Here is a 21,619-nt window from a genome sequence, read left to right on the forward strand (position 1 = left end):
TAAAGAAGCTCCTGGTTCCTCCACGAGTCAGATACTTAGAGGACGTTGCTTTCCTTTCGCAGCATCGACGCCAAGCCGCAGGTCGGTCAGAAGCGAAACGACGGACACGGTTGCTCGCGCTGCGGCTACCCGGTGTACGCCGCCGAGCAGATGATCTCGAAGAACCGCGTGTGGCACAAGCGGTGCTTCAGCTGTGGCGAGTGCCACCGTTCTCTGGACTCGACGAACTTGAACGACGGCCCGGACGGAGACATCTACTGCCGCGGCTGCTACAACCGGAACTTCGGACCTAAGGGCGTGGGCTTCGGAATGGGCGCGGGCACCCTCACGATGGCCTAATCGGCGACGGCCTCCCCCTTACACGCCACTCGAAGAGCACCCTCGATCCAGTCTTATATATTAATGTAAATACATCTATACATAGAGGCGTCTGACTGTGTATCCGACGACAGACGAACGCGCTGCTCCGGGAATTTCGATTTCTCCTTTCCTAGCTTACGACGATTCGATGATTGTCGATGACTACGCTTTCGTTATTGCGAACGCCGCCGTAGCGGAGGACGCTGGATCACGGATCCCGATCCCATCTGGATCGATGGAGATCGACCGCGCGTGAATAAACCGTTGCATACTGTCGACAGTTCGTCGCGGTATGAAATCGCGCATTGATCATATTACGAATAAATTAATTATCAAATTAATTGATAATTCGCTTATCGGTAATACGTATCGACGCGATATCGCGCAATTTGCGAAGATATTTTAATAATGGCACAATTTCGAAATAGAAGAGGATTTGATATCGAGGAGTTGGGTTTGCTCAAAAAGTTCATTGACTTTTCAGATTTTTATGTCTACTCTAAAATTTTCCTCTACGTTAATTGTAAACTTCACATTTCATAACGGAAAACATAAAGTTTCACCATTATCAAAATTACACTCCATTTGGTTACACTATATCAATCCGTTGCGAGTTTTCGACAGTATGTCGATTTATTCCTGCTGCAATCAGTTGGATCTATCGTCGTCCAATCATCATGATGGATTGCATAGGTTGCTGCGAAGATTTCACGAGACTTGCGATTTGCAAGAACAGCTTGCGAGCTGTAACTAGTGATTTCAGTCACGGAATATTTCGCGATTTTCCTGTGCCTCGTACAAATTCCGTAGCAATCTAGACGATCCTCGATGACGAGCTACGCGCAAACGATTAATCTGATGACGAACAATTACGAACGTACGAAACTTTTGTTACTTTCTTTTTCTTCTTTTTTCTTTTCTTTTCTTTTCCTTAATTAGGAAACTGGAGATTACGACTACGAAAATCGATCCGCGAGATGTCAAATTTAGGGGGGGTCGTACTTGTTGCTCAAAATCCTTCTCAGAGTTTTGGATGGTGGAAATTTTTTCAATTTCCGATTAAAATATTGCTTCTGATCAAATATGTCAAAATGAATAAAGAGTCGAGGATCATATTTCTCAAAGTTTTATACAAGAAAGTCAAAACAGAAATATGTTTAACAGATGAAAGTATACTTCGCTCCGCTGACGAAGAAAATCGCCAACCAGAATTATCATATCACTGGTATGCTCACGATTTAACATTTAACATTGCTCATAATTAAATATTTAGGAGTCTGGATAATGTTTTTCTGTCTCTATAATAGCTATGGTCTGGGAAACAGTGCATCATATGAATTAAAGATGCTGGCTTTTTAACTGTTTCCGGTAGCAGATCTAAATTAAGCAATGACAAACGAACAGATTCTATCACGGACAAATATTATGTTTCCATCGATCTTTAACTTTCGAATAAAGAGGTTTTGATACTTACAGCGTAATAATTCATCACCTGACATCGATTGCAGCGGATATCCGCGGATATAAATGGATGAATGTGAATAAAAATTTTTAAAACCGGGCTACGACCAGCAGCAACGATGTAATCGACGACTAAGACGAGAAACTAATTTAATAATTATAATTTTCAATAAATGTGTACTTGAAAGTCTGGACAATTTTCTTTACCCGAAAAAACAAACATATAACTAATCAATTCACGATATTCGTTGTTTTAATATACGTGCATTTTATCATGCCTTTTGTAACATATTACATCTCGCAATAATAATATGGATGGCATCAAATATTAAAAAACCCTTTACTTTTATTAAATTTATTAATAGAAAATAACGGAACGCAATATTTAAACATAAATCGAAATATCTCAAACATAAATGATAGATTAATAATTGGCTATGTAACATTGACTGTTATTGTCGTTCAGGACGAATAATAGCATCTCAAAGAAAACAATTTGATGGAAATCGCCATGAGCAGATCCGGCTAGTAACAATTAATGGAGAGATTGAGTATGAGTATGGTGTAAAACACTAATTTCATATATTTATAGCAACAACTGTACAAGTTCCGGTTCACACATATCGATAATTACCATTCGTTAATCTTAACAATAATGGCGGGAGCAACGAAGCTGTTCAGAGTTTCACGAACGCTTCCTGGCTTACGGGGAGACGAGCCTTTCCCCTTTCGTCGCCGTCAGCGTAATCGATAATCCGTCCTTCGCGGAGACGAGAGCGAGTGGTGCGGCTCGCTACACGCCACAGTAATACGCAGTATTGTAAAAGTGTCTCGTTAAAAAATCACATTCGTTATCGAACTGGGATATGAATCGCCTCAGGATACGATAGAAATTACCGCACGCTATTGCCGTTAACTTTCAGAGGACAAACGCCCTTATTCCTCCGCGGAATATCATATCGCGATACGCGTTTTTCAGATTTTCCGTCGCAATTCAATGAATAAATTTTTATTTGTTAAACATTAGACACATCGATTTCTTCTCTTTTTAATGTTCTAAATAATCTCGTTTTGATACCTTATTGTATTGGAACTTAACAAGCATTTTTTATAAAGGGACTGCAAGGAGAATGATGATTTCAAGTACGTTTAGTCTAGCAAAACGTAAAATCACCAATAATAACATTAATATATAATAACGGCTACGACACACATATTCGATCGTTGGTCCTCTAAAGATTACGGCGAATTTGACGAGACTCGTGAGAGAGAGAAAGAAAAAATACTTTCGGGTGAACTATACATACCTTCGCCTTAACTAATGTACATTTATACATCTCACTATAAAATAGATTCAGTCGTAATCGATAAACTATACATACGCAGAATAAAGTGCGCTCGTAATCGGCGCATGACGAACGAGTTAACCGTCGTCGAAATTGTCCATCGTATATATTGTGATAAGACAGGTACCTTCGCTCTTCTTGGTACGAGACATACAGGACGGTATGTGAGTATTTATCTTAAGGACTTCTTAAGGAGAGGAATTCTCCCCCTCTGCGAATTAACGCGGATTAATCATCTCGTGCTCCAGCGATCCTCGATATAAAAATTTTTCTACATAAAGTATTCATCCACCTAATTCTTCACGTCAATCGAAATTTGCTTTTGTCATTCTTGAAGATTAATCAACGAATCGTAAAAGAAGTGTAATAATAAAAATGAGTATTAATAATTCATTGAATCGATAATCTTGTTAGTTGAATTTAGCGCTTTGATCTACCAATTTGTCTTGTAGAAATCCTTTGGATTAATATAGCTATCTTTATAATATGGACAAACAGTTTATACACACATTTTAGCTAATATTTCAGCTAATCTTACATAAGTCTTTCAGTCCTAGAGAATTAACATTAATTTTGTCTCTTTCTTGATATGCCGAAATTATGAACGTATAAATATATTATTTTTCATATATCGAGAGTCGCTTTTACTTGGACATCCAGCAAGATATTTCGCTCTTATCTTTTTTTGGTTTATTGATCACTGCTCTAATATTTAATCGCTTAGCTGTCCGATAGGTCATTGAAATCAGCTCGCAGTATGAGATCGGTGCACACTCGGTATTTGCGTCAAGAATTTTATTGTGGAAATATGTGCATTTGTCGTTATGTGTTCCGCTACTTGTTATACAACAAATATCGTACGAAACTTGCGCATATCTTTCTGCACGTAAATCAAACCTGGCAAACTAAGTATCAAGTTAAGTCAAGGTAAGATACTAGCGAGATTAATAGTACTTTAATAGATACTATTCTACGCTGCGTTCCTTATTAATCCTATCTCGGCATTGTCGGTGGAAAATAATAGAGATGAGAAGCACATCCTAGAAACGAGACTTTAACGTTCCGCGAGGGTTAGTGTTATCGCTTCGAATATAAAGCTCATCCTCCTTTTATTCGTAATTGTAATAATAATGAAAAACAATATATGGGAACGATAACGTAGTATAACATTTAGAATACTTCAAAAGATTGTGCTGAATGATTTTGCAGTTGAATTAATGATCACGGTAGCTTCACATTTATCTGCAAAAATGGATCAATTAAATTCAAAATTATTATCTCATTAAATTTGTAGAGAAATAATTTATTCATGATAAATAAAAATATATGAATTAAACTATATGTGTATATGAATTAGTTTTCATAAAGAAACTTCCTTTCTTTCATTCGATTCCTTCATTGTTATTTCGAGAGTATTTTCATTATTTATTTTTGAAGCAGATTTGATATTTTTCACCGAGAGAGTTAGAGTTTCCAAAAATATGAGGCTGTCTACGTTTGCACGAATCGGATATATTCAGTGAATCGATATGACTTTGATACTGTTTCGCTGTATTCCTCGGGAACATCAAAGCTTTCGTCTAAATGAGTGAAGTGAATGCTCTTGCAACTCTATTATTGCCGATATTAATCGGAGTGCGAATCCGAATTTAATTCCATTCATATCATTTCATATCACTTTCATTCACTTGAAATTAGTAGTCTCAGCTAGTGTCGGGTATTGATGCTTTAAAGCAGCGTTTCCCAAGTTGTAACTTCTTTGAAAATACTTTGCTAAGCAATACAATGTGTCTGCGTTAACAAGAATAATATTTCACACATACATAATACAACATAATATATCTATGATCTATAAAAATACTTCGGTACTTGTACACTGGAACAGAAGAATAAGAAAAATATTGCCAAGGAAACCTACATTGCTTACGTTTATACATAAATTGATCACAGAAATGCAAGATAAACGTACTACGTAACGCAACCGTTCAAGATTTTAGTCAAACTTCAAGCTTGAATCGAATTATATCAAACTTAAGAAAATGGTATCATGCCTGATTGACATCTGAATCATCGTGCCATTTAAGATCTGCTAAATTATTTCTATCTTGATTCTAGTGACTTGATTGACGTTCGAGTCGCTTGAACGTGCCAGCTAGCGTGCGCACAAGTTCAAGAATACATCAGAAGTCAGCAGACGTTGCCTCAAAGCGAACTGTGTTCTGTCCGTTATTCCGACTGCCTAAAAGTACCTTTGTCAAAAATATCAAGGGTGCATCCACATTTACCGAAATCCTTTGAGTAACGAGTCCGTGATGAACAGACGCCGGACGCGCCGATGGGCTCACAAGCGCGGGGAACGTGCTCTGGAAAAACAAGGTCCCGGAAAAACGGGATCCCGGAAAAACGCTAGGACGCTCACCACTCTCTGAACAGCGCGTCGTCTCTGTGCTCCGCGAGCGGGGCGGTTCTCTGTATTTACACTCTCCGTCAGGTAGCTGATGACGGGCGAGAGACGGTTTAGTAGAGGTTCGCGGTTTTCAGGGGTAGCGGGTCCAGCAGATAGGGCGGCAGAGCCGCCGAGAAGGGCCTGGGACTGCAAGAACCCCAGGTGCCGCTGCCGATGCCGCTGTTGCTTCCTCGGGCATTGGGCGAGCCGCCATCGCCATCCACGGTGTGCTTCACGTTCAACAGGCTCTGATTGGTGATCGGCTTGATCTCGTTCGAAGACAGCACACTGTTCGAGCCCCCAGGCGGCGTCGCCGGACTCCTGGGTGAACGTCCTTCAGCCTTCACGGTGCCGGTTACCGGACTGGACGCGCCACTGTCAGCTCCGATGCCGCTCTGCGACGTGGACTTCTGCTGGGCCAGCCTCTCCTGCTTCCTGAACTTTGCGCGCCGGTTCTGGAACCACACCTGGAACAGCGAGACGGATCGCCGATGGCTGTTAGATCTCGCTTTCTCGTTCGTTTCCCTCGTGCGGTCTACGCGCTACTGAAGCTGCGAGACAACACGTTGACGACACATGAGATTTGTTATAGCGTGTAGGGTTTCTTTAAGACATATAGTTGCATCAATATTGCTTGGCGCTAGTCAATGTGATCAATTGTAGATGTTTTTCCTCTATACTGTAATTTACAGATTACAATATTCTCTGTGGCACGATACGAGAAATCGTCCTCGAGGAGCGATACGCCGGGGTAGTTCCAGCGTTCGTCAGAGCGGAACGACGAAGCTGACCGTTCGGCGCGCTCGTAATTGGCCCTAGCCGGCCAAATGAAATATTTAACGAATAAAATAAACAGACACCTGCGGTGACCTGCATGTTAAAGTAGCGGATTTATTTGCTTTAGCGTTTATCTGACCGGCGGCAGCAGCGGCGGCGGCAGTGGCAGCGGCGTTGTGCCCCTCATCCACCTTCATCCCTTTCCGCCCCTCTATCCCGTCGCTCTGGTCCCCACCCTGTCCCCGACTCCCTTACGGCGCGGCGATCCCCTTCAATCTCCGTCCCTCCTCGTCACTCCCTAAACGTTCGTTCCTCAACGTGCGCGCACGTGAATCCCACCCCCGGATTTTCCAGGGGCGGCTACGTTCAGGGCTCGTAGGACGTAACTACTCGAGCTGTCGGTCGGGGCGAGGGGAGACTGCACGGGGGATGGAAGGGACGCGAGGATAGGCGGCGTGGGGTGGCACCGCGACGGCGGGGGTGCAGGACACCATGATGAACGTGATTGCCCTTTCTGGCTGGCAAACACTGGGGCTATTGGATTTTTATCAGCTGCTGCTGTGCTGTAGCTGGTGCTGTTGCTGGTGCCGTTGCTGTTGCTACTGTTGCTGTTGCTGGTCAGTGCGCGCCGGTCTCGCGATTTTTCACGAAATTCGACTAGTAACTGCGCAGCGAAACTCCGCTCGTCCGCTCGCACGTTAATTAATCCGAAATTGATTACACCCGGCGCATCGCGGTCCTTCATGATCTGCTGTTGATTGAAAAAAGTCAGAGGCGAGATACAAAATCAATTTTTAATAAAAAAGGAACGGCTCGAAATATTGAAATACAAATTTAGAAGGAAAACGTTGCTTTTTTGAAAATTAACTCGTTTGAAAGATTTAAATTATGAATTTTGTGAAGAGATAGGATCTTTCAGTATTAAAATTGGTAATAATATCAGTTGTTGCGATATTTAAAATTAATGTTTCATGGCATTTTTTATTTAATAGCATATAGTAGATTGTAAAACAAGAGCATATCGACTCTGATAAACTTTTTGCATAGCAGAAACTCTCTGATACAAGTTTAAAGGCGTCATCCTTTTTTCAGAAATTGTCTCGCGATTGCCGACTACTGCATAAACGTGCTTGCCGTGGTACGTGCCAAAGACAACGCTAATAATTCGTATTTGGCCATGGACCAAACCTCGAGCAGACCGTAGCATGTGTGCGGCTGTTTGCCGAAGTGACGACGTCGACGAGGCGAATTAGGGTGTGAGAGCGCGCTCGCGCGCGCAAGCCCCTGTAGCGTTAATGTTAAACAAATATACCGCGCCAAAATAAAGTGCAACAAGGCGTATCGACAGATGTCCGGCACCTTCTGGATAAATATTTAATCGCCTCTTTATACGGGAACTGTGCGGGAATTCTACCCTCGGCTCTTCTCTGAGCACTTCGGTATTGCATCGTCGCGATGCGCGTTCGTGCTTACTTTATTTCGTTATTCTTCTCGTCAATTTTTTTATCGTTCATCTCACGCTCGCTTTAATGGACCTGTTGTTCTTACTCCGTTTCTTAAAGTTCATCGGTAACTCTGTTTGGATTGACTTCCTTCGATTTTCTTCTTCACTTATATAAACCTGCTAATATTGATCACTGCTGTTCATTGTCATAATGATAATAATATTATTGCACACGATATTGTTTAGTCAAATCTTGATTATCTCCCACGTTAATGCCGTTGGTCAAAGTAAACATTGGAGCATTAGGAATTCTACGGAAGTAGCGTACAATCGTGCAATTTGTGCTGCGTTTATCCGTTCGGCTCACCCTACGTTTAGGCATCGTCGTGATTTTCCCTTCTCGAACCAGTTAACCGCGGATTTCGCTCGGCTGCCTTCTGACCCCAAGTCGATCTAATTCGGCAGCGGCAAGATATATTCTGCAATATGATTACGCCGATACTACTCGTCACCAGGAGTCTGAATATGTGTTTAAACGTGTCTCTGGAGACCATAAATATATAGATATATGTATAATAAAGGCATACATCACTTTATAATATTCCGTATTATAATTTATAAAAAGAAACTTTATAAAAAGATTCCACATTTAATTGTGACACATTTGAAGTCGGATAAAACACTACGAAGAAATAGCACTCAATTAAGTTCTTGTTAAGAGACATCGACTGCAAATTTAGTTAAGCATTTTCAGGTAAGAATAGCAATTAGATTGTTCCTCTTTATACAAAAGAGCATCATCTTTCAGAAAAGAAATATATAATTTTATTATTTTAACTAAATAAAATCTTATTATTAGAACTAAAAATAACTTATCGAAATACAAAACATTATTGATACATATTATAATAATAAAGCAGAGTGATTTGTAATTAACATAACATGTTAATTCTATATAGAATTGAATTTTTCGCAACTCCAATTAATTTATAACAGAATCATTTCAACGATCGTACCAATAAAAGCGAATGTCTCCACGCTACACGGAGCAGACTGTAATTAAGACTGAGATGGCAGGGTGATGCGCCTTCACCCTAAACTTATTTCCTTAATTGAAAGTCTGGACCACTGCACTGGGATACATGTGGCAAGTCAGAACACAAGAAAAATTATTATACTATAAAGTTGATTAATCCTGCGCACTATACGTTCTTATTTAGATTACAGCGTTTACATTTGTTAATGATTATTAATATCTTGCAAAAATCCATTCATATTCTTACTCGAAATTAAAAAAAAGAAACAGATTTAATTTAAAAAAATGAATATCCTTGTTAATAATTTTAACGATTCTTCTACACAAGTGTACAGTAATAATAAGGATATGACAAAGATATTGCACTTGATTTAACCAAAATCACAAGGAAAGCTGATCTTGAGACGCGTATCGCAATCTACTTTTGCGCGAGCGTATCCATTGTCGAACCAATAATCACAGGACACGGCACGGAATTGTTGACCGGATGCGCGCAAAATGACGTGGCCGCGTGCGAGACGTGACGGAATTATTCTCAGCGGTGCGTATCCTGATCGTCGCTCCTCTCCCGACGTCCTTGATGCACCGTTCTCCACGGATGATACCCAGCAGGACAGTTTTTAATCACTGTAAGTGGATCTACATAGAGCTCGCAATTACCGGCGCACACTCTGGCATGGGCCCCTTGTGTATCAGCCCAGCCCCGACACCAGCCGCCAGAGCCCGGGCGAATGTTTTCCCCATTTCATCCCTCCGTACCACCGACTGCAGCAACCCCTCGACTCCCGGAATCGTCGCGCCTTTCCAGCCCTACACTCCCTCATGCCTGCTATCTCTTCTCTCTTCCTCCTTCCCGGTTTCCGGTATGTTCTTGTTCCACTAGATGTAGCATCCCTCTCTTTCTCTCTTTCTTGCAGCGCTTCTCAGCATTCATTTTTCTTTTCTACCAATCTCTCTTTCTACCTTGTCTACCTTATCTACCTTATAGCCCTCCCTTTTGTTCGCTTCTCTTTGTCTCGCTTTCTCTGCCTTTCCTTTTCCAATTCCCTTGAAGCCGTCTCTTCTTCCATCTCGCTTTACTCTTTACTCCTTCGATTTCGCTTCTTTATTCGTCTTTCTTGAGGTTCTCCCTCGTTCCTAACATTCGTTTCTTCTCTCTCGCTCATGTTCTAGTTCCGTCGTTCGATTTCTCTCCTTTTCTCTGGTTCCTCCTTTCCTGACTTTTGCTGTGCTCCTTGCTCCCGGCTTTTCGACCCTTCGAGAACGAACCCTCAGTTGCGCGGCCATGCTCGTCTCTGTCTTTCATTCCCGCAAGAGACAGGGGGACGTCTTGTTTTACTTGACAGCAACGTATCCCACCGGGAAACGGAAGGAAATTCACGTTGATTTTTTCGACAGTGCCGGTCGCACTCCCGAGATCAGGGAATTGTCCTGTCCGACTCTTAGCTTTAGTATGGATCAAACGTTTACTATCGGACGAACGACGCTCAGGATAAAGCTCAAGTGCCAATCGATAAAATAATGAGATTATTTTAGTTTTCGTGATCATTTTTTATCAAATTAAGTTGTTGTTATTAAATCAATTTCTGTTATTATCATCGCATTTTGGTTATTAAAGATAATGTACGAATGTTCTCTGTTCATATACATTTTGTTTTTCTTAAATGAAACTCATTTTTAATATAACACTCCGTAAAATCACTATCATCATAAAAATAATGAAGTTTTAAACAATGTATATAATTCTAGAAATATATAAGTGTAGAATGATATATAACAATGAAAATACATTAATATTTCTCTGTGTAGTATGTATAAAACATGTATATAACATTCGGTTTTTCGGAGCGAATGTATCAAGACGTAATTTCTATTTTAATCACAAGCTTTTCCTTAACAGAATTTTAATTCCAGCTTTTCATATACGGCAGTCAATTATATCAGCGAACATGTCATTCGCGCAATACAAAATACGATAGCTGATCTTCCCAAAAGCTTGTTTTTTTTCCGCCCATCTCGTTCATTGATGACGCGCGTGTTCGCGGATGAATATTGATCTTGTTAGCGGCGCAAATGCAACTTCAATTGCCTGTCCCATATCGGAACGCCATTGCCGTTTCGCCCCCTTCGCGATATTACGTCTCGTGCACTTGGCACCCCGATTGCGAAAGAGAGGGAAAGAGTGCGCGAGCACATCTCTCTTTCGAGCGTATTATGCACAGCTTCGTCGTTCCACTACGTTAATGGAATTGTAATTCATACTGAATGACATGTGACTCAGAGCAGCGAAACGTGCCGCCACGTGACAATAGGAGTGTCGTAGTCAATGGGACGTATGGTGTAACGATGTAAACGTGTAGTGTTGTTCACACAAGGCTCCTTGCAGTAGTAACGCAGTGCCAGAATCATAGAACATTTTGGGCTTATTATGACATTGCCCGATCATTCGAGTAAACTTGATCTTCCAAGTCAAAGAAAGAGGCTCATAAAAATTCTTGAATCACAAACAGACTGCATCGAGCATTATGTGAGTGACGCTTAAAACGACGGGAACGAGTTCCCTCCTAATCAGAAGCTCGTCGATCCCTTGATGTTGTGTGGCTTGTGTTGCGTGGCGCCGGTCCAATCAGAAGGAGATGTGGGTCAGTCCTGATTAATCCCGCGTCCCATTCATTGCCGATAAACGACGCAAAAGATGAAAACCGGAGCAGGACCCGCAGGTATAATTCAATCGCCGAGTGACTCATGGCGTGACACGACTGGCTACTCTTCGAAGACTGATGAGCTTGGATGTCTAGAAGATCACTAGCCTTGAGGAACCTGGTGTATCGCGTGACCAGAATAAAGTGAGAGAACATGGGCAGAGTTTGAGATTACTCTTGGCTGAGTGGAATATTTTTTAACCGATGGACACGGAAAATTAATGAATGTTGTCAAAACTACTATAATAGTTTTGACTTAATTTGACATTTCAAAACAAAAGGATGACCACAGTTTTATGTAACTTATTGTTAGTCATTGAAAGAAAGTAATGTTATGTGTGCGCAGTCATTCACCCTTTTATAGTTTGAGGATTCTGATGCAGTCTGTATTGACAAAATTCTGTACTAAGAGATTTAAAAGTTGCTATCAAGCAATCTAGCTTATCGTTAGTTTATTATCACAGAATTAGTATTCTTTATAGATAAAATTATATTAAGAGATGAATAAATGAATGTGAACATATATTACTGCATAAATTCAATATAACTGTGCAATGATGATAAAAGAGATGAATGAGAAACCAAGATACGTTTTAACGTACGCCACGTAATCGTTATATGGTTTTTAGATAGCAATCAAGGAAGTTAAATCTACGGAATTGTCTTGTCGCACATGCTAGTCTTTCTAGTAAAATAGTATGGTCACGTATGGTCATCGTTTTCACCGATCAAATTCACTTAAATATTCGTTCCATCTGGAAAACTGTCAACATCTGTCAAAACGAATAACATTTTTTAAACGTATTTTTGTTCGGTAACTGCCTTCGACAATACAAGTAATATAATCTCGACGAAAGACTTAGCTTTAGTATCGCATACATCAGACTGTGTGCAGAGTTGATTTATCAATATTGCATATAATGGAGGACATTAATGCCATTAATAATATATTGATGCTAATCCGAGCGGGTCACTCAAAATATGAATAATGTTGCTGGAAATAATATCTTAATTAGTTCTTGTTCACTTTACCATATAAAAATAGTTTTAATTACATTTTTTATTTGATAGAGATATTTGAGATAACATTGAGATAATTTTGATTATTCTTAACAAAATGTATTTATAAATCGCGTAAAATAATAATTGTGAATTTATTTTAAAAGAGATAGTCAAATGTTAAATCATAATGAAGCTATTAAAATATAAATTAAGATGTAGATAGTACATTGAAATATAAATATTATTAATATATACAATATATCTTTCTTATTTAAATTATTCTAGCGTATATGGTTTTAGCGAAATATTTTGGTGAAAATAATTCTATTTTATTTTATTTTAGTAGTTTGTTTTTGTACGAGTACTGTTTGTTCTCTTGCATTTTTTATAGCAACAATGCATTGTATGTATACCGTGCAGAATAATTCATTAAATCATCGTTTTTAGTATTATATGTCCGATAAGAATAGTGGCCATTATTTTTTTCACTCTATATTTCCATTTTTCTTGAACAATTGAAGTGTAATATTGAGACATAACATATATCCAATTGAATAATAAGGAGATGTTAAATTTAATTCAATAAAAATTCATTTTTTCCTGGAAAACGATAACGAATATTATAAAAATATAAGATTTCCATTTTGTTCTTGCAACATCATTTCTTGAATCACATACAGATGATTAAAGTTGCTCAGTCATTCATGCTATATACTGGCACGAGTGCTATATATGTAGCACATATATTATGTATATAGCACATATGTTACAGACAGAAAATTACATCAGTTCTCATAAAAATCTTAAAATCTTCATTCATGGCATAATCATCTATTATGGAACTAAAAGTTTTCAATTATTCCATTTTGTCTTATTCGCCGTTCCTCCTGAGGTTGCCTTTTCGCCGTTTTGCAGTGCCGCGAAGAAGCGGTCGATCTTCGCGCGCAACGATCAAGTTATAACCGCTGCATAATGCAACGGATAGTGTTACAAATTCAATCATCTTTCGAGTATTTTTATCGATGTCAACCGCGCCAACGAGATAGAGAGAGACGAACGACGAAGGATATTTCTACACGGTATAACACGCACGCGTCGAGAGAATCTCGACTATCAATAGCACGCTGACTTGGTTACGCGCCCCTATCTAGCGCTGCCAACTAGAATTCCGATATCCGTTAGAGAGCTGGCTTCTGTTGTTGCAAGGTAATCTAATCTAGCACACACAGCGCGTTTTATCTCTTCTTAAGGTGTGCCGACCTGCCGCGTTCACGCCATAATCACTTTATTCGAGCGATTATCGAACGATATTGGATTCATCTCGCGTTACGGCAAATTTACGAAATCTGATATCTTAGTTTGGATAAGATTCGGTTGATATAAACGGAAGATCGATGATTGTTAGAGACGTGAGAAAAGAATAATAAACGCCGAACGTGGTGCACGTCAAAGTGAATACCAAACTGAATGGATATTTTGCAGCACATTTGTGGCTGCCGGATGTATGAAATCGCACATGAGGCTGTGTAGACGAAAATTAAGGAACGTAATAATCATAATATAATATATTGGCATATCTGAAAATGTGTATATAATATGAGAAGTAAATGATGATAAAACTTAGAATGAAATTGATTTGCGGAATCGCGGCCACACGCATAGAGACTACAGATAACGACAGGAAATTGAAGTAATAAGAAAACCAGAAAGTGCTTTGAATGAAGAGAAGAGAGAGGAGAGAAGTTTCTATAGATAATACTCGAAAAAGTTAGTGGAAGCATTATTTAATTGTCTTCTCAATCTAAGTAAAACCTAATAGCAGAAGAGAATAATAATAGTAGCAGTCAATTAGACTGAATAAAATATGAAGAAGTAAAAGCAGGTAACACTTAAAAAACAACATTCTATTAAACGCACGTTCAGCGCGATTCGTTGTGTTCCATGCCAGATAAAACCACAGAGAGGAAATGGAGAGACAATGATATCAGCTGATGAGGAAGTATCTTAAACGAGACACACGGAGAAGATGAAATAATGACAGATAATGTTCGAGAAAAGAGTTGCCGGAAACATTCCTGCGTAACTTAATTTATACTTAGCACTAAGTAAAACTATAGATAGCGCGGGAAAATAGGGGTAGTAATGGCAGCCGATTAGGAAGTATCTTGGTAGCAGGATGTTCGGAATGACGGCGAGGGCGACGAGGGGGCGGGGGAAGCGAACGGAGGAAGCCAATGACTCTCGCGATGCGAGAGGGAGGAAATTTTATCGAGCAGCCGCCATCGACGAGATGGAGGGCCGAGAGGGATGGCGGCAGGGATGAGGGGATGAATCGGAGGGTTGGAAGACTTGCGGGGGTAGGGTAACTCGCGGCAACGAACGAACGAATCACGAATGAAGAGACGAGGGAACTCTTGAGGGACCGTACGTCCTGTCAGAACGTAGGAGGGCAAAGTCAAGCAGACAAAGGACTTACCCCACCGCGGGAGGATAAACCTCGCCAGAGATGGCGGTCGCGCCGCGAACCCGCAAACTACTCGAGTATTAATAGTTATCTCGCGCTTCATTATCGCGTGGTCCTCGCACATGATACACGAACGCGCGAATATCCGATGCGGTGCACTACTGCGCTACACACAGAATAGTACTCGTGTTTATCGATATTTATAATCAGTTTTTTTTCACGTTTTTGTACTTGGACACGGCTTTCTCAGATATTAAATCGAAAAGGTATTCCTTTTATGACATACAGGGGTCGAAAAGATAAAAAGATGCAATTAAATAAAATTAATTGTTGCATAACGTTATATTGTAACTCTGCAGCTTTGAATGATGTATTATTAAATGATAATAGTGATAAATATTTTCTGCTATTACATGTACATGCACATGTATAATGTAATATATTGTAAATTGGTTTATTGACTGGTTTCTTTGAAGAAACGAAAGTTTTTCACAGTCGTAAAATCTTTCACTTTTTCCTTCACGTTTATGATAGGATGCATAATACTATCACAGCTTGCTGAGAGAGTGTCAATAATTCTCAAGAGTACATCAATAACTGTAAGTAACTATAAGTTTTTTGCACGCACTATAATTTTTATGTACGTATGTATGATTTTATCTTTATTCAATAAAAAGAATGTGTAGTAACTTCGATATAAATGTATTATGTCACAGTATAAAATTTAGTGTACATAAGAATCAGATAAAAATAAAGAAGAATAAATAGTAAAACAGAACAGAAAACAAAGACCTTAAATAGATTCAAGAAAAAAATGATTGAATAATTTAAGAAATCTCTACGTAGAATCTAGCGAAAGAATAGAAACTTATAGAAAAGAAATTTATCAAAATAAAATACGCGTGTTTTATGGCGAATATCAATATTATAGGAATAATTCTTTTTTCACGCCCATGAATAGAATAAAATAATTTTATTTGTTCTTAGAAAATTTAATGAATTCAGAGAAATATTTTTAAATCACGATTTTTTTAAGTGAAATAACTAAACAACTTCGGTAAAATAAGAATTTAAGAAATGAACTTATGTTTTTCATGATATTCTTTTTTTCTATACGCGATACCTTATCTTATTATAATACAATAAATGAATATAATAAATAAAAAAACTTTTAAGTAATCGTAAGAGTAAGCGGTGAAAACTAATTCATTTGCTTGTCTTCCCCTTGAAATCAGAATTATATAATTTAGCTTTTCATTAATCATGTGTGTGCGTGTGTGTAACTAGAAAAGATTCTATATCCATACTTAATAAAGTACAGTTAAAAAAGAATTATAGGAAAAAAGAAAATCGTAAAATATAAAAAATATAAAATATGAAAAACGTGGAAATGTTTACTTTACGACTAAATTACAGAACTGTACACATATAAAACAAAACTGTGTTACGTGTCGCTTTAGTATTCAACTACCTGTTATACTAACTGCTATAGATGTCATGTAACACTTCATCACTAATCCCATAACGGTATCGATAAACATCGCTGTTTTAGGATTAAATGACCAATGACAGTGGATAACCCGCGGAAAGATACATTATTAAGTTCATGAAAACGTAACGCTATCAAACTGTGCTCTTCCGCTGTATCCAGATCCTGAAGCTCTCCCATTTCAACACATCAGCAGCGAACGAACGTTCGAAGCTGTGTAGGGTCAAGGGGTTAACGGCAGCTGAAGTAACTGCCGCTGCCAAGATGATCGCGGCCGTTGTGCAAAAGTGGATTACACACGTCGGAATATCAAGTCGCAGTCGCCGCAAATAGCGAGCGATTCGGTTCCACTAGTCGCCGAAACGCCGTGCCTAATCTCGCCTCCGTGTAATAATATCGCGATTGCCGATGGCGAATGTTATATTAATCCGCGCCTACGTTCCTTCCCGAGATATGATTAAATTTATTGCGCTCCCTCCGCCGAACCCAATCCCGGCGAACCAATGATATCACTCGCGCTCCTCGTCGCGGAATGATCTGAATGAGATTCGGCGAGGGATGGTACTTCGGCGGCGTTAAGTGATGCACGTCAGTCGGAGAAGTCTAACTTTAGGACCCGTTAGCGTCTGGCGAGCTGTCTAATCGTGTTACCGTGCATGTACCTCACCTGCTCTGTTCGCGACACCTGCGACTTCGTCCGCGAGCAGGTAACTTAGGACGAATAAGATGAAGAGAGAAGTCAGTGGAAGAAGGCGAGAAGCTGCATGTGACAGGTAGCTCCCAATTCCGGCGTTTAACATAGCCGCAGAATTTCTTAGCCGTATATTTCTTTCTGAATAAAAAATTGAATAGTGTTCCTTCTTATGATTTTGTACGACGTTGACGTATATATGTATAGAATATCGAGATATCTGACTCTATGAAATAACGAGCGTTCCGTGTTCGGATACGCAGGCGTGCCAAGTGTGATTGTCGATTCTGTCAGGTTCAGTCATCATGCGTAAAGTATCATGGTATTATACAATAAACGCGATCGATCTGCATTCACCTGGTACAAATTGACTGTTGGATACTTTCCAATTCTGCACAGTCCTTTAAACAACAATAGTCGAGCACTCAAAGATTATTTTAGTCATTCAAAAATACATAAATATTATATTTGGAAAATACGTATCTCGATTTATGTGTAAATTTTTTCCAACAATCATATATAATGAAAATAATTTTTCCAGATCCAGTTATTACATTAAACTAATCGGTATTTATTAAAAAATTGCTATAAATTGAAAAGTATTTTTATAAATAAGTATATATACGTAAAATAAAATATATAATACATAAAATTCTGAATTTATAATAGCTGTAATTAAATATATTTGAGAATTATTGTTTAAACAAAATGGTATGAAACAAAAGCAATTATTTCATTTCAAAATATATATTAGAATCTTGTTACATTTTTCTTGCATTAGCAGCACAATAAAGGATTTAAAAATATGATATAATTACAATTTTTCGTCATTTATAAGGAACCATTTTTTTTACTTGTGCAATTTCTAAGTCATTTGTCTTTCGTTCATGATAATCTGTCAAGCGTATTAGACAGTATAATCCATCAGCTCTTGCGACCTGCAGGTAGCCGTGAAAACGAAAATGGAGTCTGTAATGTAATTACACTACACTCCTTCTGCCAACTCACCCTCAACTTTCCGCCGACATCCTTCTCTTTGCGTGGAAGAAGCAAACTGCGTGTTGCGCAATGCCAAATGATTTATAAGCCGAGAAAAAGAGAGCGTTCTTTTTTCGCGATAGTTGTATGACAAATTATTTCTGTCTGTTACATCGGCAATATTTCATTCAACGTTCGTTAACGTTATTGAATTTTAACAAATTCAGCTACATTCAGCTATACGCGACATCGATGAAAAGATATAATTTAAAACGATTCAAAGAAATTAGATTTTTTATCACAAAAGTTGAAAGGAAAAAATTATGAAGTGTTCTAAGGTATTGTAAATTTTGTAAAAAGAATTTGATTGTTCATCGAAATGAAAAGTATACTAACCTGCACTCTAGCTTCAGTCAGATCAATCTTCATAGCGATTTCTTCTCTAGTATAGATGTCCGGATAATGCGTTTCCTGGAACGCGCGTTCCAACTCTTTCAACTGCGCTGATGTAAACGTTGTTCGTATCCGACGTTGTTTTCTCTTCTCCGCGAGACCGTCATGTCCCGAATAAGCCTTATACCCCAAACCACCTAAAATGAAAAATATATAGATTGTTAATAAAGATAAAAATTGTGCAAGTATCGCAAACCTAGTTACTTAATACAGATAGACAATTTTAATACAGAAACGTCGATAGTTATTGCATGTTTTTTACATTTGATCAAATGTCAAAAATATATAAAATTTATACATTAAAAAGAAATAATGTATATGTGGTACATCTTTATAAACAATTGCATTTTCTAAAATCTTCGTATAATTATGCCTTAGAAGTCTTTCAACTACGATTCAGCACAATCGATGCAACACACGATATCATCTTCATGATACTATTTCGCATTGATAGCTATTTGACTTCAGCTTCTCTAATGAATCTATGATACGTTAATTAATACATGACAGATATACTATATTGTACAATCTATCCGCGTGACATTCTTCGGCGCGCACCATGTCGAAACATGTGTGATGTTGAATTCAATCGAGATCAATTATCAACTAGGACGAAGGGAGCTTAGCATCCCTGTTCACTGTGTGACATGTTTAGCCCCTTCTAAATCGCCGGAACAAACACACAACAAAGCGCCGCACATTCATAGCCCGACGGATTGACGTGAGGATAAAGGAGCTTCCGTTAATCTGTTACAGTCGGAATTATTATGTAGATAGTATTAGTAACATTAATATACAATTCAGTTATATTATTTATTAACTCTCTTCTCTATTTCGCTTTCTATTTCTGACTCAATTTGTTTGAAATGGCGCAGAAAAATTTTAAGTCAGATCAAATAATGTAATATAAATGTGAATATGTAACAATTGTTGCATGCGTGCGATATAATTAATATTCTGGAAAATTAAGTCAGACAGTTACTGATAATTTTATATGACATAATCATGTTTCTTCATGATGTACAACATTTTCTATAATTAAATTGTAAGTTTCCTACACAGAGTTTTCGAAATAAATATTTCTCTCTTTCGCTCTTTTCGCATATAATTACGTTAAGACTAAAATATGAAGAATAGTTTTTTTCTTAATTAAGTAATAAAGTAAGCAAATTTGAAATATTGTTTTCAATATTTGAACAAATCTGTAAAGTTTCGATATATAAACACCGAATGTCACGTTCTATCTTTCAATTATATCTTTTCTTGAAAGAAAGTTCGAAAGTAATGTACCCATAATAAATGCATGCATTATAACACATTACATACATTTTCATTTTTTATATTAATAATTATTTTCTTTTATTCTAATAAAATATTGAATATTTTCAGAACGCTAAGTATAAAAAAATTAACATTATACGATAAAATTGTTTATCAAAGGTATGACATGCACTGTAGAATTTTAGAATTGTATTTTCATTTGTAACAAAGTAATTAGATAGTGTCTATTTCTTTCACACATCATGTAGCTATAGAATAGAAAAATAATCACAGATCAAATCATAAAGCGAAGGCAATGAAGCATTCTATTATTCTATTATTTAATAAAGAGATTACATTGAAATCACTGACAAATATTTTAACTGACGTTCTTTAACCGACATCAAGCTTGATTGACAATATATATTTGTCTCTTAATGTGACAGAAAATTATTATTTCAAATTTCTTTAGTGACACAAATTGCAAATTACATGATTAATTAGCAGAAAAAGGAATATTCGCAGATAACACATTTTATAATGGACATATTATTGCTATTAATTCTATCCAATATATTTAATTATACTTATTTGTATCAGTGAATAAAAATGACCGAAATATATTAAAACAGTGATATGTAGAAATTAGTAAATATGTGTCAATAAATGCATGCACAACTACTAAGTTGCAACTAATAAGTTGCTATCTATGGAAACATCGTCAGGGTAAACTTCAACAGTGATTTCAGCATCGATCAATCGATCGATTTCGATTCCATCATAACTATTTAACATAACTACGTCACAATCCGCGAGAAATGCTCGAAAACAGTGAACTCAAAAAGTAATAAAAGAGTCGAAAAGTGTGCTAATCGGGCCGAACGTAACTCACTCTGAAGATTGATGGCTGACGGAAAAATGGACGCGGCATGGCGGTGGACTTCTTGGGACCTGGCGGCCATCACGGAGCACGGGGTCGAGTGGGCCCCGTGGTGCGCGTGGGCGTGGGGGTGCGTAGTGTGATGGGCCGCCAACGGTGTGCCGCCGGACGTGGCGCCGGCGGCGACGGCCGCGTTACCCGGATATCCGGCGGCCCGCGCCGCGGTGTAGCGGTAGGCCGCCTGGCTCATCTGCGAGCACGAGCTCAGGTCGCCGTAACTGCACTGCATCTCGCCGGCGGCCAGGGCGCAGCTGGACGCTTCGAAACCGGCGGCCGCCGCGGCCGCGGCCTGATTCAGATACGAGTAATCCATGATGCCCCCGGCTTGGCCGTAGCTCAGATCCACTTGTTCCAACAGCGCGTGACACTCCGTCACACCTCGTGCCTTTACTTCACACTCCGGCTTTGCGAAGAACGACGATGGACGATGATGGACTCGCGGAGCGGCCCCGGCTGACACGCACTCGGGGAGACTCAAAAACGACGATAACGGCGGCGGCGAGCGGCCGTCGTTAGACGTCGCGGCCGCGTCTACCACATTACTGGGTGTCCCGCGACAGCGACGGGATGTATCTCGCGAACTTTTTTTGCGGAAATGGAAGACACTCTCGGGGTTGTGCGGGTTGTTGCGAAAGTGTCCGACGTCGGACGCGACGGTGAGATCTGGAGGAATCGCGCGGGCCGCGCGACTGTCCGCCCGGGCCCGTTCGCACGCGCGTTCCTGGGCCCCGCTCGGCCGCGGGGTGAGTCCCGGGTAGACGCGCGAGCGG

At 39.1% G+C, this 21,619-nt stretch overlaps 2 protein-coding genes across 5 annotated transcripts in view; one reads left to right on the forward strand and one right to left on the reverse strand.

Annotated features, from left to right (window-relative positions):
- LOC105281641 (muscle LIM protein 1) overlaps nucleotides 1-2,005 on the forward strand; it is a 20,026-nt gene extending 18,021 nt beyond the window's left edge. For all 4 annotated transcript variants that reach the window (XM_011343009.3, XM_011343011.3, XM_011343010.3 and 1 more), the window contains one exon: nucleotides 63-2,005. In XM_011343009.3, coding sequence (XP_011341311.1) covers nucleotides 63-339 — 277 coding nt within the window. In that variant the 3' untranslated portion in view covers nucleotides 340-2,005. The remainder of the gene's footprint in view (nucleotides 1-62) is intronic.
- LOC105281642 (paired mesoderm homeobox protein 2A) lies at nucleotides 1,801-21,281 on the reverse strand. Its single transcript, XM_011343014.3, has 3 exons — nucleotides 20,802-21,281; nucleotides 18,593-18,786; nucleotides 1,801-6,080 (listed from the first exon to the last, which is right to left on the reverse strand). The coding sequence occupies exons 1-3, from the start codon at nucleotides 21,160-21,162 to the stop codon at nucleotides 5,685-5,687; spliced, it is 951 nt and encodes a 316-aa protein (XP_011341316.1). The 5' UTR covers nucleotides 21,163-21,281; the 3' UTR covers nucleotides 1,801-5,684.
- Nucleotides 21,282-21,619: the final 338 nt, after the last annotated feature.

This window comes from Ooceraea biroi, chromosome 2 (assembly GCF_003672135.1).
Source record: "Ooceraea biroi isolate clonal line C1 chromosome 2, Obir_v5.4, whole genome shotgun sequence".
Taxonomy (NCBI): Eukaryota; Metazoa; Arthropoda; class Insecta; order Hymenoptera; family Formicidae; genus Ooceraea; species Ooceraea biroi.

Bases quoted from the DNA above. Each gene is read 5' to 3' on its own strand.
- LOC105281642 (XM_011343014.3), bottom strand. From the start codon at position 21,162: ATGGATTACTCGTATCTGAATCAGGCCGCGGCCGCGGCGGCCGCCGGT. The intron at 18,787-20,801 runs GTGAGTTACGTT...TTTTCATTTTAG, and splicing joins GTCAGCCATCAATCTTCAGA to GTGGTTTGGGGTATAAGGCT. The intron at 6,081-18,592 runs GTTAGTATACTT...TCGCTGTTCCAG, and splicing joins TGACTGAAGCTAGAGTGCAG to GTGTGGTTCCAGAACCGGCG.